At 50.8% G+C, this 25328-nt stretch overlaps 1 protein-coding gene across 1 annotated transcript in view; it reads right to left on the bottom strand.

Annotated features, from left to right (window-relative positions):
• Positions 1–24537, bottom strand: part of Podxl (podocalyxin like) — a 43978-nt gene extending 19441 nt beyond the window's left edge. The window contains exons 1-4 of the mRNA XM_051175906.1: positions 24532–24537; positions 23495–23601; positions 21800–22095; positions 20292–20783 (exon numbers count right to left, since the gene is read on the bottom strand). Coding sequence (XP_051031863.1) covers positions 20292–20783; positions 21800–22095; positions 23495–23601; positions 24532–24537 — 901 coding nt within the window. The remainder of the gene's footprint in view (positions 1–20291; positions 20784–21799; positions 22096–23494; positions 23602–24531) is intronic.
• Between the last annotated feature and the right edge of the window lie 791 nt (positions 24538–25328).

A 25328-nucleotide genomic window follows, 5' to 3' on the forward strand; every position in this document is an offset into this window, starting at 1 on the left:
GCTATTTTTTATTCTTTTTTTTTTTTTTAACATTTTTATTATTTATTTGTGTACGTGAATGGGCAGGCACGTTATGCACCACATAGTAGATATGGAAGTCAGAGGACAAACTGACTCTTTCAACATGTTGGCTCTAGAGACTGAACTTAGTTTGTCAGGCTTGGCAGCAGCAAGTGCCTTTACCCGCTAAGCTGGACCGCTTGACTGTTTTTTTTTGTTTTGTTTTGTTTTTTAAAGCAGTGTCTCCCTACATAGTACAGGCTATCTTTAACCCTGTGACTTTCCTTTCTTCATATTCAGAGGGCTAGGCCTACAGATGCCCATCAACACACCAGCATAAATATATATTCATACATACATACATAAGAAGATACAAAATTATGTGCATAAACATAAGTTTATGCACATAAGTATACGTACACTTGTGCATGTGTTTATTTTTTTAATGAGAGAAGCAAGGAAGCTATCATAGTGTTTGAGTTCACCTGTATGCTATAACAAAAAAGCCCGGAATCAGAGGAGCGGCCACAGGGGCTGAGGAAGGGGAGTGTCTACGCAAGGTTATTTGGGGGCAACTGAGGCATTGAGGTGATGAATAGATAAGCACAACCCAGTACCTCAGAGAAGTGGCTTCCCTGACGCAAACTGAAAAACAAACAAGGTAGGATGAAAATGAAGTCTACGGAAATAAAGTTATATACAGTCTAAGTACATTATTACACAGCAGCACTGAGCGGTGTGGGGAACAGCTTCTCTCTGCAGCAAGGAGATTTTGGCCTGTGCTTGCTTTCTGTGTTGTGTAGTTACTGTACACCCTTGCCCTCGATTGAAACACACCTTTACCACTTACGAAAGCAAACTCCACAGTTCTCGGCAGAGTTTAGTCAAATGCTACTGTTCAAAGCGTTACAAACAAGCAAGAGAGGGTTGGAATGGAGAGGCTAAACAAATCCTTGAGTCCAGAGATGTCAGTATGAACTCATGTTTTTGCATCTTATTTATCTACTGCGTGACAAGGAGTGCCAGGCATGAGTCTGGAGGTCAGAAGACGACCGGCAGGGATCATTTCTCTCCTTCCACCGTGTGAGATCCAGGAATCAAACTCAAGCGTGCCAGTCTTGGCCCTCTGAACCAAGCTCAGGAGTACAGATAGACCGACTTCTCTGTCCCCTGCAGCACCTAGAAACTGTAACAAAGCAGCAGCTCACGGCACAACCTGGGTCCAGACTGTGCCTAATGTCATCCTCCAGGAGCATGCACCAGGGCTCCTCAGGAACTGGACTGCGTGTCTGCTGCTGACAGAGGGGTATGCAAGCTGAGCCTGGAACATCTTGGAATGCCAGGAAGCAAGGGGGTGTAAAAGAAAACAAAAACAAAAAAAAAAAAACAAACAAAAAGAGCAAGTCCAAAAGGCAGAAGCCAGCCAATGAGGGATCCAGCTGAGAGCCCCCCGGACGGCCAAACCAGGGCCATTTGAGAGTTCTCAGCAAACACTGCATCGGAACCAATACCTATGAATGTGTTCAGATGGAGGTGAAGCTTAGGGAAAGAAAGAACAGATCCTTGCAGGATCCCAAGGAATCCAGCCACCCTCCTCCAAGGTCTCTACAAGGAAACCCAACAGAAAAGACGTGTGCAGACGCTATGTGTCAGACAATCTCCCCCAAAGGTGTATGCTGGATGCTTGGTCCCCAGATGAAGTTAGGTCACCAGGTGACCAGGGGTGTGCCCTGCCCAGTCTCCCATGGACCCCTCTGAAGCCATGAGCCAAAATAAGCATTGCTTCCTTTAAGTTGTTTTTCTTGAGTGCTTTGTTACAACAGAAAGCCACTAACAGAAGATGTTTTACAAGGGGGGAAAGGCACACATAAACCATGAACACCAAGAAATGTCAGTAGCTACGGAAATGCAAACTAAAAGGAGGGTTTGTCATTTCAAACCCTCCAAGTCAGTGAGACTTGGAGAGCCAGGCAACTGGTAGCAAGAATGTGGAGTGAAGAGCAGAAGACGGGCACAAAAGTAAATTCTCTCTGCAGCCCAGAACCAAGTTCTCACGCAGGTGATGGTGTTATTGCTAATGAGGTTACTTAGAAGACTTAAAGAGCCGGTCTCTCTTGAAAAGCATATGGACTAGTGAAGACTGGCACAAATGCTTTACAAAATAGTACAGTACTATGAAGTAAGGCTAGGCATGCACCAATCTCAACTGTAACGTTTGAATGTATTGTGCGACACTTACCCTAGAGGGGTTCATAAACTCCTGTTTTTATAGCGGCTCCATATAGACAAATAAATGCTTATCAACAGAGTTTGTAATAAAGAAGTTGTAATTGTATTCACATGCCTGAATGTGATAGGTCCCCGACTATGTTTACATTTTAATCATTAATTCATTAAAAAATAATAATAAGCCAGGAAGACTCGTTATTTGAAAGATGGCACTACAGCAGGCACCCAAAGTCCCGACCAGCATCAGCAGGGCTGCAACAGGCACTCAGGTTAAGTACCACTTAGGCTACATAGAGAGACCATCTCCCAAAGGTGAGCAAAATGAACACAAAATTCAAAAATCGCCAAAATGTATCCTTGGGGATAGATGCAGAAAATATTGCTTAGCTTCACAGAGAATTCAATGCTAAATTTTGGGGTAATGGTCACCCCAGACAAACAAACAAACAAACAAAAAACCCAAAAGAACCTACTACAAGAGTGGTTCTCAAGCCCCAGCTAGTATCAACACTCCAGGAGGGTTTTTTCAAAACACCAGTGGGCATAGCAGCCATGGGAGAAATGGACTCCGGTGTGACAATTTCCTGCTTCTTGGGTCCCTACTGACTGACTGACGCTGCTGGTCAGAAGACCACACTTTCAGAAACATCGTACTAGGCAAACAATGCGATTGTTGGGTAGCATTCGGTTCCAAAGGAAAGCATGGTACATCAGTGTAAGGTGAACCAGCCAGCTAAACCGCATGCCTCTGCTCCAGAGGGGCTCAGGCGTTTAGAAGTTGGATGGGAAAAGGGTAAGGGTAGAGTAGGATCGCCTGGGAAGGGGAGAACAGAGAAGATGCATCAGGTGGAGGCTGTGATGGTGGACCAGTGGAACCCGGGGTGGCCAAAGAGAAACTAGGCTTCAGTCTGTGTGAGTGACATGGGTATACGGTCAGCCCTCTAGAGCCGTGGGCTGGAGATTTGGGTTCAGTTCCCAAGTACCCACAAGGTGGCTCACAACCATCTCTAACTCCAGTTCTAACCTCCAGGGGCACCAGACGTGTGCGTGATGCACGTACATGCAGGCATGTAAAATAAATCTAAGGGAAGAGAGAGTCGCCCAACCCCAGTGATGATGCAACTCCAACAGCCCTGAGTCTGGGTGACTTGAAGCGTATGGAAGGACCTACACAGGCTGTGAGCAAGTGCTGTGCCATGTGGAAACGACTCGGTAAAGTCCTAGCACAGACCTTCTACAGGTACTAAAGATGACGCTGCCGATAAACTGGGTAGCTAGAACATCAGCATTCTGCCCAGTGCAGGTAATGGGAAGCAAGGCGTGAAAAGGAAATGGCTGCATGCAGCACACATGGAGCACAGTCGGCTAACAGGCCAGGCTGTCTCCCTGCTTCTCCAAGAAGAGCGGAGATGGAGGGGAGGGGGTGGAGAACAAGGCAGAGGTTGTTCCAGCTGGGAGGAAAGGCCACATCGGCCTGGGAAAGCTTCCCCAGCAGGGTGAAGGATGGAGAAGGCCCTTTTGGCCTCCACCCCATCCAAGAAGAGGTGGGTGCTGCTTGAACCTTCCATGAGGGCTCGCTTCCTCCTGTTCCCGGCTGCTCCCAGACCTGGGACTGACTCCACTATTAATAGCAGAAAAGGAAGCTGGAAAGAATGCCCCAGGAAGAGGGCGTGTGGAAGGCAGGCAGGAAGGCAGCGGGACTGGGCTCCACCCGGACACTCACTTGGCCTCTCCTTCCTTCGCAGCTCCAAGGCACCACTCCAAGCTGCCACCTCTACAGGAGAAATGAAAGGCCAGGGGACAGAGACCACGCTGGGTCCACTGCAGTTCTCCTTGGGTTGGTGGGATCAAAGGACACGCGCGCACATGTGCATGCACACACACACACACACACACACACACACACACACACACACACACCAGCGGACTGGCTCTGAACCTGAGGCACATCTGTGAAGTGGGCAGATGGTTTCTAAGGTCCCTTAGAACGTGAGCAGTTTCCTGGCACGATGCTGTGTAACAAACACTGTGCAATAGACAAGTTAAGTCAGTGTTTACACAGCCACCGCTCTTTGCCACCCGGGTAAGGCTTCAAGGGCTGCCTGCTTCGATGCTCAAGTGGCACACTCCATGAGCAAGAGGACAGAGTAAGTTTCTGGAAGTCCCAAAGTCTTTGTTGCAAAAACTCAACTCTGCTGGGGTGAGCCCAAAGGCAATCAGAGATGATACTGTCAATTAATTAAAGCATGCCTGTATCACAATAAAACTTTATTTACAACTTCACACGGCAAAGCAGCTACTGGCAGACCTTTGATGTGGGATTTCTCTTGGGTCTGGGGATTGAAGCTTGCGCTCTCATCCAGCTACAAATCCTGCTCTGTGATTTCCCTAGAGCCAGCCACACAGTGCCACTCATACGCCTGCTATTTGAAGCAAAGCCAAGGCCTCACAATACAAACAGAAAATACACACAACTCCTGAGAAAACAACCACTCAAAGGAAAAAGTCAAAATGAATTTACAAGCCTAAGGTTTTAGAGCCCAGCACCAGGCCTGAGTGTCCTGATGGAAGCTTACAGGGTTCTCTCCTCTGTGTGGCTGTTACCGACAACACCACTCCCCACTGCTTAGCGGGAGGGGACTACCGCCATCCCTGCAGTCCTGCCGCCTGCACAGTACTGTCCCAGTAGACATCCAGTGTATTCCAGGGAAGGTGCCAACAAGTGTGTACACCCTGGCTCTCAAGGGGACATCAGTGCCAGCTGGCAGCAGGAACAGGTACAGTCAGCCAGGGCCCCGCCAGGTCACTGCACCTAACTAACCTGTCTTCCCTTTCCCCTCCCTTCCTATGAGAATAGGTAGAACCTGGTAGTGTGGGTCCTGGGGCAGCCTCACAACAGCCTCTTCCCCCATGAATAGGCAAGAGTCAGAGACACCCCCACTCCCACTGTTAGGAGCCCCACAAAAACCCCAAGCTAAAGCAACCTCAACGTATATGCAGACGACTTAGCCAGACCCGTGATCGTGACCGGCATCAGTTCCTGTGAGCCCCTCTGAGCCCTGCTTAGCTGGGCCATTTTCTTATGGTATCCTCCATCCTTCTGGCTCCTACAATCCCTGTCCCCAGAGGGGTTCCCCAAGCTCTGCCTAATATTTGGGAGGCCTGCTCTTTCTGAAGGGAAACAGAAAAACAGAGTATCTGGGGAGGAGGGAAGGTAGTACTCATGATGCATTGTATGAGAGAAGAATTTAAAACACACGTGTGCACACGTACAGACTGTCTCACCGAGGTCCCTGGCTTCCTGGTTTTCTGTGTCCTATAAACTGGCAGGTAAGACCTCTTCTAGGAAATGTCAACTGAGCTTCAGTCATCCAGATCTGGCTGGTGCAGCTTCCCCAACCCTGGGGTGTTCTTGAACCCACCATGGGCAGCAGGCTCCTTCCAGCACACTAATATCCCACTATAAGCAGTTTGCCTGCTTACCCGAATCTCTTCCCAAGCCAGATTGCTATTTCTCCCATGTTCGTGAGAACTTTGGGGTGACCGAGACAGGGACCGGACTCCAGTGGGCAATTTGGGGATGAGAGGCTTTGACTGAGAAGTGAACCACTTGGCCTGGCTGTCCAGGTCATGGAGAGAGGGTAGGCAGCTGGGTGTGCAGAATGATGTGTTCTCATTAGATAACATACACACACATACACACACACACACACTCACACACACACACACACACACACGTCAGGGTTCATGCCTTGGCATGTCCATCCTCACACACATGAGCATGCACACACACACGTCAAGGTTCATACCTTGGCTTGTCCATCTTCACACACATGAGCATGTACACACACACAAACACACAGACACACACATCAGGGTTCATACCTCACACCACACATGAGCATGTACAGACACACACATACACAAACACACACACACACACACACACACACACAAGCACACATCACATTTCATAAAGCAGACTGTGACATAGGAAATCTTATTTAATAGGCTTGTCCTGTGATGGGGGATGTCCTTCTGTATATATGTTTCTCTTATTGGTTGATGAATAAAACACTGGTTGTTCAATAGCCAGGCAAGAAGCATAGTGGGTTACCAAAGGCTGGGGAGATCAGGCAGAGAGAGGCCTCCAGAAGAGACACCATGCTACCCAAGGAGTTAACATGCCAGATTACAGGTAAGCCACAGTCTCATGGCAATACATAGATGAATAGAAATAGGTTAATAATTAAGACAGAGCTAGTCAGTAAGAAGCCTTAGCCATTGGCCAACAGTTTAGACTTAATATAAGTATTTTGTGTTTATCTGGGGGCAAAGTGGCTGTGGGACCAGGTGGGACAGAAATTGTCTGTCTATAGCCCTGTATTCCCTCTCATTTTCCCAAAGCAAGAGGTACTGATGGTTAGACCTGGAGTACATGCTAGGGAAGCATTTTAAGACCAAACTACATCTCCAGCTCCGCTCTGCCATTTGAATTTCCCACCACCATCACACACTGTCTCCATCCGCATCTCATGGTTTGACTGCTGACTCTCACTAGCCTCGAGTTAGTGCTCTGCTGTGCGAGCGCGCAGTCTGTCTGCCCATCCCCCGTGTCCTGTCCCCCGCCCCTCAGCCTTGTATGTAAGTATTCTGAAAATGGCCTGACAGAAGTTAAGGCAGTCTAAAGAGAGACTTGCCTCTCAAGCCATCAGACTGTTCAAACAATGGACTCTCAAAGAAATGGGAATTCCCCAGGAAGCTTATGCTCAGACAAGGACAAGGCACCAGCCAGAGGGGGAACTTGTCTCCTTAAAAGAGATTTCTCTTAGGTCAACAACTTATCAGATCACCTCTCAGTGGGACTGAAACCCATTGATGAGTCAATAGTGGACAGTATGGCTTAGATGTGCGCATTTCTGTTCCTTCACTTCACAGCCCCAAAGACAGACTTAGTGGTGTGTCATATCTTTGTCCTTCTTCCCAACGTGACCACTTTTTGTTTCTAGTTTCTTGAGACAGGGTTTCTCTGTGCAGCCCTGGCTGTCTCACAGAGATCCACCTGCCTCTGCCTCCCGAGTGCTGGGATTAAAGATGTGCACCACCACCGCCCAGCCTTCCAGTTTTAACTGGCTTATTGAGGACAGGTGAGCAGACCTGGCTTGGGGCTCATGTTGTGACCCCCCCAAGTTTGAGCAATCCTACTGCAAATGGATGGCTACATAGTTTCCACTTTAATCCGGGCCACTATGAACAGCAGTGTCGTTCACATTGCAGGCTATGACCGTGAACATCTGTGTGCGCTTGAGGCAGCCTGGTGACAGGGCCGGCTGGGCCCATTGCTGAGGGCCTGTAGAGGGCAGGAGGAGCTGTACCTGGGCTCCCTTTCCCATGCACACGGGGCCCCAGCTCTGGGCATTCCCACCCAGAGTCTGGTTTCTCTACGTGGCCACTCCACTCAGCTCTGCCTCACAATCTCTGGCTGTCACTCAATGGCGGGGACAGAGACGAGCTCTCTGGAACCAGCAGCCTACTCTAATGCAGACCTTGAGGCTGAGCAACCCTCAGTTTCCACATAAGGCACTGCGGGGCTAGGCTCAACCATCTCCCATCCCTTGAGGCCCAACGTGGGTAGTATCCCAACCCATCCCACCCCCATCCCCACCCCGGAGCTTCTCAGCCCCTCGTGGAGGTCAAGGCCCAGATCTCACCCCAGCTCTACCCTTGAGCCCTCAACAAGAATCTTAGAAACACTCTGTGACTCAGGGAGGCGGGTAAGAGGAGAGCCTGGCATTGCCACCCATGCCCAGCTCTGTCCTGTTGCTACCTGTAAGGCTGCCCACAGCTGCTCTCCTTGGTTAGTTCCCCCTACCAGTCACAGCTGCCCCTAGCAAGAGAGTGCCCAGCTGCTTTCCCTCTACTGGAAGCTTCATCTAAGGATGCCAGCCTGCCCTACCACCCAGAAAAGGGGCTGGGCTCTTCCTGAGGGGGAATGAGCCATTAGTCTCCTGCAACAACACCCTCCCAGGGCCTCCTAATCCCTTGGCCTGCTGCTGGCCATGTGAATCCCGGTCAGTTGGTCTGGGCAGGTTGCCCAGGAGCAGCCTGCCCACTGCCAGTGGTGGGCGGGGACAGAGGTGGGACCAGCTGCTGTACCCTACCCCCTCACCTGCCAACAACATAAGATAGCGCCTGGAAAAGCAGTTCCTCCAGGAGCCCTTTACCCTGTCATAATCAATGACCACGTCAGAGCGAGCAAGGGAGGCCTCTGACCTACGTGAGCAGGGGTCTCTCAGCCTGGGTTTCCTGTCTGACAAGAAATATCCATCCACCTGGGGACAACATAAGCAATAAAAAAGAGAAAGTATACACCTTGAGGGAAACATTAAAAGACTCTCAAGCCCACAGAGATTGGGGGCAAGAGGAGACAAAGAGGAATCCAGGCTCCAACACCCTACTACAGACTGGGTACCAGTGCAGGGCCCAGGCTGGGCAATGGTAATATTCTGATACACCCTGTGACATCACTGAGACACAAGGGCACAGGTGTGGACGTGCTCTCCCTCCCTCCCTCCCTCTCTCTCTCTCTCTCTTACACACACACACACACACACACACACACACACACACACACAGTGGAATTTCCTGTGTATCCACTTATTATAAAGCCTACGTCTTGCCAGGTGCCAGTGGTGCTCACCTTTAATTACCAGCACTCAGGAGGCAGAGGAAGGCAGATCTCTACGAGTTTGAGGCCGGCCTGGTCTGAGAGCAAGTTCTAGGACAGCCAGAGCTGTTATATGGAGAAACCCTGTCCTGAAAATAAATAAATAGATAGATAAATAAAATAAAATAAAGGTTCCCTCTTAAACTTAACCACCAACATTTGCTAAGGCCTTCTCATATTGGCCAGACACAGAGCCTTCCTGTGCCAGTCAGACCCTTGCTTTATTATTGTTTGCCTAGCTTATGAGGAAATGCCGTCTACAGACTTGGTGGCTAGGTGAGGAAACTGGACTGGGACTCTGGGGGAGCTGAGGGGCTACACTCTTCATCAGCCACACTTGGTGGCAGACTGATATGTGGGGCTCGGTGGCATGGCACCGCCCTCCTCCCCTCAGTGCCTAGCGGGCTTGCAGAGACAAAGCGCATGCGCATTTGGCACTCCGAGCTTCCCTTCACAGTTAAGTTCAAAAACAACCTCCGTAAATGTTTTTCTGAGGGGGCGCGTTATCATTATTCCCACGCCACCTCCCCCTCCCATGAAGATAGCCAGATGTGTACAGTTTTGCAGTGGATCCTGGAAGCCTCTGCCAGGGACCGGCGTCCACTCTTGGCCCGACACAAATAAAGGCAGGAGGCCAGAGGGAAGTCCTGCACCCCCCCAGCTGTGGGACAGTCACCTCTGGCAACCAGACTGGATGTTCTGTCTGCGAAATGGAGCCTGTGAATTTCCCAGGGAATGACTGCCTTTCACCAGGTGGAAGCCAGAGGTCGCGACCGCAAGTGACCACAAGTGTAGCTTTCCAGAGTTCCCAGCTTTGTGTGTGCTGTGCTGCAGAAATCCCTCCTCCGGGAAAGACACCCATGAGCCTCTTGCTGCAAAATAATCCTCACTGTTACACCCCCCCATGCTGGGAGCAGAGGGGTGGGGGACACTTGCTAAGACTCCCCTTCTTCAGTACCTCAACTGTGGGCACCCAAAGCAAAAAATAAGAAAGCCAACAAGCCAGGGCCTAACTCCGTGGCTGGACCGACGAGAACAAGACCGGACCTAGGAGGAGAAATCGTGGCCACCCTCCAAAGGGCACAGAGTCTAGACTTCTTTGGAGCCGAGCGGGGAATTAGAAAACCAAGTCAGAGAGGCTATAACTAAGCCACTTGGGCTGGCCCCTTTCAGAGCCAAGTCCTAACTTACTGGAATGTCAGAGCTAGCTAGTCTGGGAAGCTCACTTTCTACAGGTCCAGCCTAGGATGTGAGCCAAGAATCCAGGCAGCTCCTGGAAACCAGGTTTCCCAACAGCACATACTCATTCCCTTAAGAGATTTAATGACATCACACAGAGACCATGGCCATAGAAAATACACACACACACACACACACACACACACACACACACACACGCACGCACGCACACGCGTGCATGCGCACATTCAGGATAGGGACTATTTTTACACTCTACCTTTCCCAAGAACTGGGAGCTGTGTTGCTTCCAAATCATGGAAAGGGCCAGGCTGGCTTAGATCACGAGCTTGCTTTCGAAGTTTGACTTGGGGTTCAACAGGGGTGCAGTGGGGAAGGTTCCAGAACCCCAGACACACACTCCTGTCCTCAGATCAGTCTGCTCTCTTGCCTTTCCACTTTTGCATTCCCTGCAAGTAGCTGCAGAGCCTACATATGGAGGTCAGACTTATTCCACTGCTCAGTTGTTGGAGGACACTAAGGCCAATCCCAAACAAGGGCTGTGACTGGGCAACTCCCTACCATCCTCCCATCTTGAGTTCCCATTTGGAAAGTGGAGATAGTTCCATGGCAAGATTCCTTCATTCCAGAGTGATCAACAGCACAGAGTGTCTTGTCATGCCTGTTAGGACAGGATGACATGCCCAAAGTTACCCAGGCAAAGGAACTGACCCATCCTTGAGAGGACAGTAAGCTACTGAGTAGCAGGCTGTGGCCAAGTCTACAGTGCTCCATAGTCATTGACTACTTCTCAATAAAATCCAGGAACTGGGCTCTGAACACAGCCCAGTGACAGGCACTTGGTGTTTATCCATCATCTGTATCAGGAATGTACAAACCTAGGTCCTCTTCCCAGCATTATCCCTCCTCTGCATCTCAGTCGTGTCAGAGCTAGGGTGCCCTGGGTACCACTTGATCCCACCCCAACAAGTCTGATAGGCAAAAGATGGTCAGAGTCACTTTTCTAGAAACCCGAGGGGTTCAATGCAGCTATTTATCCTTGCCTGTGGGGCATCAGTAGCTCTGGGCTACCAGCTCCAGATCCTGCCTCTTCTAGCTACTGGACAATTAGGGAAGGAATCCATCTGACCCACAGTGAGGAGGAGGAAGGCTTCCATGACACTATGGGAGAGCTCTCATGTCCTCTACTGTGATACAGAAGTTGGCAGCATCCCAAACTGTCCTGAGCAGGCCACTGCCCTGAAGACACTTACCCTGCAGGCATCCACAGGACCTCCAGGCATCACAGATACTCCTGGGGTTCAGCCACAAATTAATCCAAATCATTGGATGAGTCAAAGTGAGCTAAAAATATTCCCCAAGAGCTGCTCAGTCAGTTCCTTGTTTTCAAGGCCAGCAGCTGCAGACTGCCCGTCCAGGTGGAACAGCCTCTTCTGCAAGCAGCCTCCCTTTCTCCCTGCTCCACAGTTCCGTCCTGAGCTCAGATGATCTGCCCACTGCCACACACATGCGCACAACACACATGCACAGCCCTAGCTGGAGGGCCCAGAGGGAGCTGCGGCTGGCACATATCTGTGATTGTCCTGAAATCCATCAGTGTGAATGTTCTGTGTGTATAAAGAACTCCCAGGTTCTTCCAGGGCCTGGGGGTAAAGTTAGAAAATGTTCCTGCCTAAGCATGTTACCCTCCACCACCCCTCCCAGGAAGCCCAGGAGGAGAACAGACAATGAGCCATAGCACAGGCACTCCAGGACCTTAGTTAGATCCCTGAGGCCACAAACAAGCATTATAAGCCCGGAGGCGGAATGACCTTATAATGAGAAGAAAGTTTGTGGGGTGCTCCTAGCTGGACTGTGACCCAACAGGAGAGGGAGGCAGCAAAGACACTGTACTTCATTTGCACTTGGGCTGGGGTGGGGACTCCACCGGCTTGAGCAAGGGGCACTCCCTGCTCAATGTCTCACTTGGGACAGGGGCTTAAGGGACAGCCGCTGCTAGGAAAGCAAATTTGGCTTAGGCAGAGATGTGCTTAACCAGCTGGCTAGAGCTACTGTGGGCTGTGAAGCCAACAGCATGTCCTCCAGATGTCTCCTCCCCTGATACCTGGGGCAGGAGGTATTGCAGGAATTGGGGTGGGAGGCAAGCCAGGGAAACTGGCCAGGGGCAACAGAAAACTGTTTGCAGGCAATGAACGAACTTGAAAGATCGAGCATCAGAAGTGCAGTTTTGGTTTGTTTGTTTGTTTGTTTGTTTTCATGACAAGGTCATGTGCAGATTAGGCTACCCTCAAACTCTACGTAGTCAAAGGTGACTCTGACTTTTTTTATTTTAGTAATTTATTTTTATTCTATGTCCATTGGTGTTTTGCCTGCATGTATGTCTGTGTGAGGGTGTCGGATCTTGGTATTAACGGACAGGTGTGAGCTGCCATGTGGGTGCTGGGAATTGAACTGGGGTCTTCCGGAAGAACAGTCAGTACTATTAACTGCTAAGCCATCTCTCCAGCTTCTGCTCCTCCTGTCTCCACTTGCCCAGTATGGGGATTACAAGTACAGTTCCCTGTCACCAAGGAGGATGTGCTGTTGAGCTTATATAGTGAAGATCAAACCTAGAGCTTTTGTTCCCAGCAAGCACTCTACCAACTGGACTGCATCCTCAGTCCCCAACCCTTACTTCTTTTAATAGCACTGCCCACCTCTAAGGACAAGCCTGGATAACATGCAGGAAATGCTCCAAGCCTTCTTAACTTATTCCCAAGTACCTGGTTCAAGCACCTTCATAAGCCACGACCTCCCACATGACTTCCTCTTGAAGAGGAGACCTCTGGGGTTTCATTTTCATTTTTTCCCAAGTCTTGCTCAACCACACCTAGCTCAGTGCTTGGTATTTTCACTGATGACTTTGCAGTGTGGTCCAGCTATCCCAAGGCCAGTGTGGGAACCCAGGCCCTCCCTATGCTTGCCCTGGCTGCGGCTCATGGGAAACCTCAGGGCAACTGGCTCAGTGTCGAAGCTGAGGGCAGAAGGGCCTACTGGGAGGGAGCTGGATTCTCTGCCTTAAAAAGAACTTCTCCTTCAGTACCCAGCACCTAGTCTCCAAACCCCAGACTGCGCTGAGCAGGGTTAGGTCAGAGGCATCGAAGCTTAAAGGCCACGGAGGAACTAACTCTCTTTCCCTTCTGCACAGTTGGACCTGGGGCAGCTGGGGAAAGATGGACAAAGGCCACTAGAAGCCTGAGGCATCCCCAAACAGCTACTGCAATGGAACTTGCCAGGCACCCATCCTGGTACCCATCTTTCCTTCTGGATAAGGTAACTTATTTGGGGTGAAATAAAAGTTACTCTTTCCAAAGGAAAGTACTCTTTCGCACTTCCCTTGCCGCTAGAAACCAGCATGAGATTAAGTTCAGTTCAGTAAAATGTACTCGCAAGAGTCATGTGTAGCTCTGGGGAGACATCCTCAAAGGGGGAACTACAGTGGCTTTCTTATTCCTTCCTTTTTTCCTGATGGATGAAATCCCTGGTGCCATGGTGGACCATGAGGCTACACGCTGATGAGCACAGAATAAGGACAGAACCATCACTGCAGAACTCTGAACTTCTAGCATGAGAGCAATATAACTTGTTTTTAGATATTGTCTTGTTTAGTCCTTTTGTTGTTATAAATTCTAACAGTAGCCCTAATCCTCCACTGAAAGACTCTTGGTGAGGACCACACAGGAGACCTGCTCCTGCTCACCTCTCCATTTCTCCAAGATCCAGGAGTGGAGAGTATAGAGCTGGCACATAAGACTTCAGGCTCCAAATCAGCTATGCCCCTGGCTCACTCAGTAAGAATTTATTGAACATCTACTATGGGCCAGGGACTTTTCTAGATGTCGTAGCTACAGCACTAACAGAAGTCTCTATCTTCATGAAATACAGTCTGGCAGGAGAGAGAGGCACAGAGAGAACAGTATCATGTGTAGGGAGTGCAGTGGGGGAAAGTGTAGCATTGTAGCGTAAGAAAATAGGGGTGTGCGAGTTCAATGTCCTGGGAAGTTCTCCCTCAAGAAGACGGCACTCAGGCTGGGCTGTGGGTCATCTGGGAATGCCCAAAGCCTTGCATTCAGTCCCTAACACTGCGAAACTGGTGCTCACAGTGATGCACCCTTAGAAGTTGAGGCGGCAGAGTAAGACAATCAAGCCATCCTCGGCTACATGAAGAGTTCCAGGACAGCCAGAGTTCTGCGAAACTGTCTACAAAACAAAAATGTTCAAGCAGAGAGAGGCTTTGAAGTGGGAACTGAGGAGCCCGGGAAACGTTTGAAGAAAGACTGTCAGGATTGTAAGTCCTTGTGCCAGTGCCTCGGTTTCCTTTCTCGGTTAACCGGTGGCAACCTTGTGCTAGCCCAGCTTTAGCACTCTGTCACCCACACCAGTGGGTATGCTCTCAAAGGGTAGCGTGGGAATCCAATTAGGCGAGTCTGAGTTTTGCAGCACAGGCTAAGCTCTGTGGGGTTGAGCTCCACGGCGGAGGCCTCAGACATTGCCTGCGCGCTTAAGAATCACAGAACGCCTGGGCTGCGCCTGGGCTGCGCCTGGGCTGCTTCACAGTACTGCCCTGTCTACCCCGACCAGTGCCAAAGAGTTGCAAGACTCAAACTCACAGCCATGGCCCCCTGGTTCTTGCTGGGGCTCCTGCACCCCAACCTGAATGCAAGGTTCACTAAGCCACTCCTCAGAATTCTCTTCCTTTGGGTTGAGGCACGCAGCTTTCCGGCTATGACAATTGGCGGACGGGGTGCCACCCTGCACCCTGGCCCTGGGGAAGTGCGAGGTGGCTGATCTGAGGGAGACAAGGGTACAAAGGAAGAGGGTGGCAGTGCTGTGTGCTGAGAGGGTAGGGGTTGAAGAAGGAAATGGGGACTGGTGGCCCAGAGGCTGCCATAGTCACTGCATCAGAGCCAGCTTGGAATTCAGGGAGTTAGAAAGCTAGAGATGAGCCAGGGGGTGATGGAAAATGCCTTGATCTCTGCGAGTTTGAGGCCAGCTTGGTCTACAGAGTGAGTGAGTCCCAGGAAAGCCAGGGCTACAGAGAAACACTGTCTCAAAAAAAACAAACGAAACAAAACCAACAACAAAAAAGGAAGTCAGAGATGAGGTCACTGTCCCCAGAAGCATTTCTTTGACCACCTGTTTATTGCAGGTACTGGATGGGTGCTGTGGGTGCCTCAGGAGTTAGAAACACTGACATACAGTCATAGCTCGGGTGGCTGGCATTGTGACTGTACTTGAAGAGTTCTTGGAGAGTCTGTCTGGCATTGTTTTGCTTCAGTTTACCTTAATGGCAATCAGGAAGGGAAAGATTTGGTTTAATAAAGGCTACATTAGTCAACCATCACTAAATTCCTCCAGTCCCCAGAGAAGTGACATCCAAAAAGCTGAGTTCAGTTCCCAGTTACCTATAGCCACACACAACATCACACACACACATACACATGTCTCTTGCCAAACCCTGAGCAACTTGGGTAAGTATCACACACACACACACTTGGGCAAGTATCACACACACACACACACACACACACACACACGGTGTATACCTCTCGTCTGGAAACTAAGTAGGTTGTAGTAGGTGAGTTCAAGGTGGCTCTCAGCTTTTGGACTCTTAGAATAGTTGTGTAGACACGGCACAGAAGTTGCTCTTAGGCAACTGGATTCCATTATTTTCATTTTTGACTTTGAGACAGGGTCTCCTGTAGCCCAGGCCGACCTAGAACTTACTATTCTCCCAGCTACTGAAATTACAGGTGTGTGCAACTGCACTCACTTCCTGCGGTCCTGGGAATCGAACCCAGGGCTTTGCATATCCTAGGCAAGCACTAGACCACTTGAGCTACATCCTCAGTTCCTGGGTTCCACGTTGAACAGGCTGCTACTTACAGGACTCTGACCTTAAGCACTACTGCAAATGAGAAGCCCCTTACAATGCTTTGGTTTTTTGAGATAGGGTCTCACTTTCTTAGGCTGACTTGCAATTCCCTATGAAGCCAACGACTTTCAATCTCTGATCCCGCTGCATCAGTGTCCTATATGTACTGACTTTTGCCACCACGCTGGGTTTATTCAGTGCTAGAAACTGAACTGAGAGCTTCATGCATGCTAGGCAAACAGTCTAACTGAGCTCCGGCCCCATCCCATAATGTATCTTTCAGGTAGCGTTCTGGTGGAAGCTTTGCTCCAGCCCCTGGCATCCGTATACCCAAAGAATCTGGAATGTTCTGTGGGAGGTTCAAGCCCCCCTCCCCTATCTTCCTCCAAACCCTGCTGCATCTCAGAAAGCCTGAAAAATGATGACCTGTGCCCCAGAGATGCTCAAGACCACCCCCACACGGTATTTAAACTGCCTCCCAGGAAATACTTTTCTGGTCTCCTGTCTCCTCTCTGGGGGCTGGAAGGCCATCCAGGAGCGTTGTATCCATTGAACGTGGGCTTTTTCTAATTCCGTTTGATTTGTTCTGATTTGGATTGCCGCATTGGGGAGAGGCTTATTGGGGTGCAGAAACTTTTCAGGTAGTTTTTCTTTAAAGATTTGTTTGTTTTTGTTTTTAGACATGGTCCCACTACATAACCCTGGCTGACTTCACTTCTGATCGCTGGGACTGAAGGTCCCACCACTCCCAGCCTTGAAGACCTTTCTTTTCTTAAAAACCTACTTGGGTTTCTGTAGCCCCAAGTTGTGATCCCAGATCTGATACTTCCTGGGACCTTTCACAGCCTCACTCGTGGGTGAGACACATGACAGAAAGCCTTGTCCCTCGGTGTTCCTGGGAACAGGCTGTGACAGCAAACCCTACCGGCTGAGGTCCTTGCCCTGCCCCACACACGATGGGCGCACATAAGAACAGAGCCCAGAGCCGAAAGTGCTCTTGGCCCTAGGTCTGTCGGGTCTCCAGGCCAGCTCCCAACGGTGGGAAGGAGAAGAAACTGTCTCCAGCTGTGTAGAGCAGCTTCCAGCCTGGCTGGAGGAGAAACTGGTTCCCAGCACAAATGGGAAAGGAGTCAAGTTGGCCAGGGGTTCCCCCTGCAGGTCAACAGCCAGGGGCACCTGCCCAGCACAACACACAGGGCTGGCCCAGGAGGTAGAGACAAGCGTTACAAGGTTCCTGCCCTCCAAGGCCTCTACGTGGGGAAAGGCACGGCCACAGGCTGTGGAACACAACGGGGCTCCACAAGCCCAGGAGATAACCCATTCAGCAGCCCCTTGCCCCCTGGGGGAGTCTAACCGCTTGCCCCTCCCCCTCAGCTTCCAAAGGCAGTCTCCGTGTAAATGAAGGAGCCCCAGAAAGAGAGGCAGGCTCCCCGGCTCTCTCTGCCTACATCCCCTACACCTCAGAGTGACCTCGGGAGGACTCTTAAGCTGCTGGTCTGTCCGTCCCTGGGTGGCCGTGCCCCACCTGAAGTCTTCAGTGAGGGATGCTCTCAACCCGGCCTCAGATAACTTGCTCCTTGTGTCCCGCTAACTCTGCAGATGCCCACCTCACAGTGAATCCTGTCTGTTAAGTGCCTGCAAGATAAACCCTGCCCCCACCCCACCCCTGGATTCTTTCCTTCAAGCAGCCTCTGGTTCCTCCCCTACAGCATCCCTCACACCTCAAACTCCCTTGAGTGGCTCCCATCCCCGAAACCAGCCTTTCCCCTACACCCTACAATTCATCCCAGCTTAAGCCACCCTAGGAAGAGATCCCCACCCCGTGCAGTTCCTTTTTATTTTAAAATCTCCATATGAAAACACTCCAGGAAGCTCTCCACAGACCGGGGCAGTGCTGTTAAAGCCAGCCTCCCCCAGCCTCTAGGAAGCAGCTGCGCACCGAGTACCACTCACCAACATCAGCCACTCACGATGCTCAGGACGCCTGGAGCACCCGGAGCAGTACACACACTCAATTCACAGCAGCAATATCAAGCTACTGCCGATACTGGTAAGTTGGGTACAATGCCAAGCCTGTTGCCCCTATTGTTCCTCAGATGAGAGCCCACGAGGCAGGTTTGTGATCACTTAAGTAGGAAACTGGGGCTTGGGAAGTACACTACCATGACAACAGGGCACAAGTATGGGAGCCAGTCTGAGAGTGTCCACCGTGACACACTGCCTTCCTCCTGCCCAGGATTTACCCACCAAACGCTGTCAGTTGAACAGCACTGAATCGGTCTCTTTTCATCATCCAGGGAACACGAAAGCCCGGGACCCTGACATCAGTGCAGATAGAGGTCCCTTCTGCTCTCCCATCCTACTTTACAGATAGGAGTTTAAAGGTCTGACTCTCCCTGTGGCGAAGGAAAAGCACGGAAGATCTCAGGATACAGGGTTGTTTACCTCTGGAGTGTGCTCAAGCCACCAGCTTGAGACCTGTCAAGATAATTCCTTGGCCAGAGACTTTGGACTTTAGCCTACCGTGTTTGCATCTCACTGCAGAATTCCAGCACCTCAGGTGGTACTGGGGGTATGGCAGCCAAGGGAGCTGGCCTAGAGGAAGGTGTAAAACCGCCACTACCCAATACTGACTGGGCTTGCCCCCATGCCTTCTCTGCCCAGGATGTAATTCACCACCACCATCATAATCAGTCTGTGGTCCTCATCATCACTGTAGCCCCTCCTTGAAACCATAAAGTGTCAAAGAACTCCTCTGTATTAACACACGCTGTAAAAATGACATTTGGGGGTTTGGGTACCAGGGCCCCAGTGATGCTGAGACTTGCTCTAGGAAGGAGGACAGGTTTCTGGACACTTTAGTTTGCACATATTGATCTCTGACTTTGAGGCATCCCTGTGAAGAGTCTAGAGAGGGCTTCACAGCTTCCAGGGAGTTATCAGGTGTTGAGGCGTTCTCCCTCCAAGAAAACCCACCCGGGCTGCCTCATGAGCCAACATACTCCTCAAACTTGTCATCCCTAAGGACTGTTTAAACTGCGGGACTGCAGCCCTCAAAGCTGTTCCCATCTTCCTCTCATGGCACTCTTCCTCCAGTGACACAGGCCCTTCTTCCAGCGGTAGCGCTCTTCCCTTTCAGGCCAGGCTGGTGGCGTCCTAGGCCACACACAGGAGGCTTAAACCTTCATTCGCGAGCACTGTCCACCACGATGGAGACTTCATCGCCATCTCATTGTTCTCCCCTAGAATCCAGTTCCCCAACACTAACACCCACGGCAGCAGAGTCCCTTCCTTAACCCGGCTGTCACCACAGTTCTTCTGGCCCTGGGAAGCCTCCCCTCACCACTTTCTCCCGGCTGCCACTTGATCAGGAAAGGTAGGCTACACAGTTTTAGAAGCGTGTCTCTCCCCTGGGCTGAGTATCTATCTCAGTGGTTGGCAGGGACTTTAGAACACCTGCTCTAGTTATGTTTGTAGACACTGCCTGACCTCTCAAACAGAAAGTAACATTCCACTTTCAGAAAGAACGTAGTGAGACAGTCTCCAAGGTGCAACTGATGGGAGATGGATACTTAAGATAACACGAAGAAGCAGCTCAAACCTCTCACGTGTAAAGTTTCTGTTTGCACAAAGGGATGGGAGGGGCTCACCATCCTGGCCAAGCTCTGAGAAAGGATCCGGTCCTTTGGCAACATGAAGGAACGGTCCCCACTGAGCCAGACTCTGGGACCACGGAAGGTGCTTTTAGTCCACCTGCCCCAACAGACTTAAAAAGCGCTTGGAACCAGAAGCACACTGCATGCGTGGGCACTTAGAGGTTTGCTCGCGGTCCGCTTCCGACACCTTGCAGTACGGTCCCTGGTGGCCCCCAACACAAATAAGAGTAAATCTCATTCTGGTGGCCCCGAAGGAATCTGGAACCTCCCAACACCTAAAGATTTCCCCCTTCCTCCCGCAAACCCACCAAGTGCCTCTCACGCTCTCCAGCTCACTCTACACAGGTGAAGGCTAGAGGCAAATCCACGATCTGGCCCGGCACCTGCAGCGTTCTCCAATTTGAGGGGGCGTGGATGGTACCAGGGTCAGGATTCCGAATGCGGCCATGCGGGAGAGGCTGCAAGCGGTCGGACCACGCGGTGCAGCCGGCTTCCCAGCAGCCCCGCCTGACTTGGGTGGAGGGGAACGACAAGGGTCCGGCGGAACCGCAGCTGTCGGTCCACTCACCATTACTTTCAGAGAACGACGGCGGCGACAGCAGCAACAGCATCAGCAGCACGGAGAGCGCGAGCGTGCGGCCCATGGTTGTCCTCGCCCCGGGACTCGGAGCAGGTGGCTGCGGTGCTGGCGCAGGGTCGCTCGCCTGGGTGGCCGGAGCTTCGGCGCCGCTCGGGGAGGCCTGGCGACAGCCGCGAACTCCGGAGTCGCGTTCCGGCGGCCCCTCCTGGCTGCCGCAGATCTGGGCTGGGGCGCGGAGCCAAGAGCGAGGAGCGAAGGTGGCTGCGGCCCGGGCGATGTCTGAGCGGCTGCGGCCGTGCGCGCGCTGCTGCGACGACTCCCGCCCCGTCCCGTCCGCGCTGGCCTCCGCCCCCTCCCCCAGGAGCTCGCTCACAGCGGCGGCGGGGTCGGGCGGGGCGGCGGCTGGGCGGGCGCTGGGCCGCGAACAATAAGCAGAGGAGGAAACTCCGCCCTGGAGCGCGGCGGGCGGGGGAGCAGGGGCTGGAGGCCGGGACCAGTGCGTGTGTGTGTGTGTGTGTGTGTGAGTGTGTGTGTGTGTGACGCCGATGTCCTACGCACAGCTAAAGCTGCGACCCTTGCACGAAGGCACAGATCCACAGCCTGGGAGTTCCGCTAAGAACCCACCCTTCCACGTTCCCAGACCTCAGCGCCTTCTGTGGCTGAGCCTCGGGAGCAGGCCCCCCAGCCTTGCAGGTGCCTGGATTTCGTGCAATCCTCGAGCAAGGTTGTGCTACTGGATGAGCACCCTGCCATCTGGACCGATTCTTTTTTTTTTTTTTTTTTTTTTTTTTTTTTCCTTAACCTCTACCACCGACGTTTCTCGGAGTACAAATGGATGTGACTGTTTTACTGAGAAAAAAAAAAAATCTTTTTCGTGAGTGTCTGTGTTCTATGTGCTTTGCTCGTCACAGCAGCCACATTTTTAAGCCTCATTTTTGTAGACAGGAAAATAGTCTTTAAAAAAAAAAAAAGGTTAAGAAAGTTGTTTATGATCCCTTAGGTGGTAAATGGCAGACTTGCCTATGAGACTAGTCCGGAAAAATACTTTACACACTACCTGTAATACCATAATTGCTCCATAAGAATTAATCTTGCTGAATAAAGAGCAGCGATGGGCCTCGGCTTCAAATCCAACTTGGGCTCAAAACCTAGTTGTGTGCTGAATTACTCTATGTGCCTGGGTTCTTTTCTTCCGTAAAACAAGGCTAATGACACCTCCAACAGCTGCTAAGACAATCGCTAAAGTAGGAGAAGCACTTAGCTTAGGGCCAGAACCTTGGACAGTCTCAATGGAAACAAGCATCCTGCGCGTGTGAGAAAGGCGCAGGGTGGGGTGGGGATTGGAGTTGGAGAATCTCAGAGACCCGAATTTACCCCGAGAAAGAACACAGAAGCTCTGTCGCATCCTATTGACCCTACCTTGGGAGCCTTTGCGGGTTGCAGACCCTGGGGTCGCAGACCCTGGAGTCCGCTGCTAGGAGTCACCTCTATCGCACCCGGATACAGAGCTGGAGGGGGAGGGGCGGCTAACAACGAAGAGAGGCGTTGAAAATTTGTCACACGTGACTCCTGGGTTTCTAATCCGGAGCCTTTCTGACAGATGGGCCTGGTGGAAGGATTGTTCCCGGATCTCAAGCACGGTGGACTTGATGAACCCCTAAAGTGGGCTGCGCGGGAGGCACGGGAGAGGGGCTGGGGTGTCCCTGCTGCCGGCCTCAAGCTTGGGAAGGGCTGACCCGTGTTTTCACTAGGAAATTTCTGCATGATAATTTTGGCGCGGTTTTCCACGCCGCTTTTCGGAAAGACAGAGGGTGTTCCCTGATATACGCTGGGATGTGTGTGTATCTTTGATGTTTTTTCAGTGCTGTTCTCCCGACATCAGTGCCAACAAAAGTCTTGTTCTCAAACCAAGTAATACTTTTTCAAAACTGGCATTGAAATTTTTGTTTTGTGTGTGATCTAGTTAACCCGTGCTCTTGCATTCAGTGAGTCAACTTCTATACAAACTCAAGAACAATCACATTAAGTTTGTGGATGGAGTTTGGGATATTTTAAATAAACACGATTTCAGATCGGTCCCACTATCAGATCAAACATGGTTAAAATGACAGCAGATATCTGGGCTTAGGAAGTGGGCCACTCTTTGAATCTGAAAACTGAGAAGTCAGAACTGTGGTTGCCAATCCCCGGTATCTGGCAGGACCCCCAATGTGTGTAGCATGGAACTTCCAGAAGGAGGCCAACAGAATGAGGAGACCGTGGTGTGAGCAGAGTTAGCACAGCTGGACTGAAACCCTGGCCCATTCTGCACCGTTAGCTTTGTTGGCCTGGAACACCAGCTGAAATTTATGCCCTTTATAGAGGCTTGTTCCCCATACTTCTGGAATTCAGTGCACTTTAGCTAATATTACCCATGTGTTCTGTCTGTCTCTGTGTCTGTCTGTCTCTCTATGTGTGTGTGTGTGCGTGTGTGCATGCGCCGGGGAACAAACCCACAGCCTGTGCATGCTAAGAAGCAGTCTACCATTGAGCTACACCCCAGCCCATCCACTAACAGACTTTAAACCTCTTGACATAGTGTTTACTTGTCACTTCCTCAGAGCAGCCAAACAGTACAGTAGCGTAACAGATGTTATATACAGATGCAGATACAGATACAGATGCAGACAGGCGTGCCAGCTTGGAACCGTAACACAGGAACCTATGGCACGAGGGTTAAATTTGTGTTCTTGTTGTCCCTGGCAGTCCCTGGCAGGTGAATTTGACCCTGAGGGCAGACCTGGCACTCCTCATTGCTCCTCATTTTGAAACAGTTTGACTTCTGCTTACAAGGTCCAGAGAGCTAGGACAGACCCCCATCCCATGACACCCCCTACGAAGATCTAATGCACTCTCTTGTCACTCAGGCCAGTATACCTGCATAAGGGATCAGGGATGTTCTTACAATGGACTTCCTAAGGTTGGGCTAGAGCAGTGTTCCATTTATCTCAAAATCTAGGACCTGGAAGATAGTGCCTTACCTAAAGAAAATGCACAAAGGTAAAACAGATGACTTTTATTGTATTTTTATATAAAAAAAAAAAAGCAACAGTTTACTTTTGACTGGCAAGTTGTGTAATTCTATGAATTTCCACTGGGGCTTGAATAAAGTGCCTCACTCCAAAGTCATGCCCTGTGTGTTATTATCCAACCACATCTTCTGTCTTCTGTAACAGGCAATGTGCCAGATGGTATGCACTGCGCTGAGAATGCAAATACGGGCTGCAGAGCCTCCCCTCTCTTCAGGGAGAAGTAATACCTGTACACAAACACAGTTAGCAGGTGTCGAGCACTGTGACAAATGGGGCAGCAGAGAACCAGACAGCTCAGGGAGGTTAGGGAAGGCTCTGGGGGGGAGGGATGTGGCCTCCGCGCAGAGGAGGACTTCAGGGGAAAAGGAAACATGAGGCGTTTAAGGGGAAAGAGGAGAGAGGTCGAGGTGAAGCTGGGAGCTGAGATTTCCCCCGCCCCCGCCCCCAAGGAGAGAGCCCTTTTGTGGAGCATTAGAACCTGTGAATGGAATGGTGGACTGCAAACATCTTTAAGACAATGACCAACTTTCCATGTGAAAACAGCCATTCTCGTTTCAGTACAATGAACAAGCACATGTGACTTCAGACGAGACCACAGCACAATGCGAGCCAGTGCAATGGTCCAGGGAAGCCATGAATTCATACACTGGAGACGGGAGTGAAGTGGAGGCATCGCACACAGGAAGTCTTTGGGTGCAGAAGGATGTGAACATGGGGTAGTGGCTGCAGATAGCCGCTGGTTATTAGGTGGATCCTATGAGAGCAAAGGTTGAGTGGAGGGGAGAGCAGTGACTTCCTGAGATGGAGGAGATAAGAACAAAAAAAAAAAAAAAAAAAAACGGGCTTGGGAGAAGAAAAGCCCAGTTTCAAAATGTGCTGACCAAGAGCAGGAGCAGAGGTCAGGACCAGGAGCAGTAACAAGAGAGTCGTCGAGGTCCAGGCGGAGTTGAAGGATTGATGGGATGTACAAGGAATGGTCTTCAGTGGAGTTAGGAAAAGGCTGGGATAGAGCCTGTAAAAGAGCCTCTTTCTCAGCTGGGTGGTGCTGGGGTGGAGGCAGATGTGGAGAATGCACACCAGAAAGAGACTCAGCCAGAGGACGTGGAAGGCAAAGAAAGCCATCATCCAAGTTCCCTGCTCTAAGGGCTAAGACTCACCGACATGATCGACAATGAGACCGACCGTCAGTGTGATCTCCGTGAGAAGAACAACTTTGCAGGGAAAGGCTGAATGGAGGGCAGGAACTAAGGACAATGAACATCTGAAGGGAAGGGGTGCGGGCAGAATGTGGGGCTAGGGGAAGGGCATGGCTATATCCTAAGAAGAGAGAAACTTCCACTAGGAGGAAAGAGCGAGCTGAAAGGGGGGAGTCATGAGAAGCCAGAGAACTTGGTTGCTAAAGTTTGGAGGTGGGGGCTGAGGAGATGGCTCAGCAGGAAAGGACCTGAGTTCAGATCCCAAGAACCCATGTAAAGCTGGGTGTGGTAGCATGGATCTGTATTTCAGGGCTTCTAGATCAAGATGAGAGGCCAAGACAATAGAAGCTCTCAGAAATTCTCGGATCAGCGAGCAGAGCCTGGTGCGGTGTGCGCAACAGTGAACAACAGAAAACCCTGTCTCAAGGGGGAAAGTGTCCTTGTACACCCTGTGATATGCATGTGCTAGTACTTGCACGTGCACACGCGTGTGCATGCGTGCATACACATACAGAGAGAGAGGCAGAGATGTTGAGAGAAAGAGATAGAGACACACAGAGAGAGAACTTTGAAAAAAGGTTTCGGTTTGAGACACTGTCTATTGGTCCGTCTGTCTGTCTGTCATGGCAGGTGGGGAGTCATGTTGGAGTGAGTCAGCTCAGATTTTAGCCCTCCTCTGGTTTTGGTAGCCACATATACTGGTCTTAACCTCTGGGACCCACAGTCTCTTCCTCCATAAACTAAATGTCATCCCACAG

Source organism: Phodopus roborovskii, unplaced genomic scaffold, assembly GCF_943737965.1.
Source record: "Phodopus roborovskii unplaced genomic scaffold, PHOROB, whole genome shotgun sequence".
In the NCBI taxonomy this organism is placed as follows: domain Eukaryota; kingdom Metazoa; phylum Chordata; class Mammalia; order Rodentia; family Cricetidae; genus Phodopus; species Phodopus roborovskii.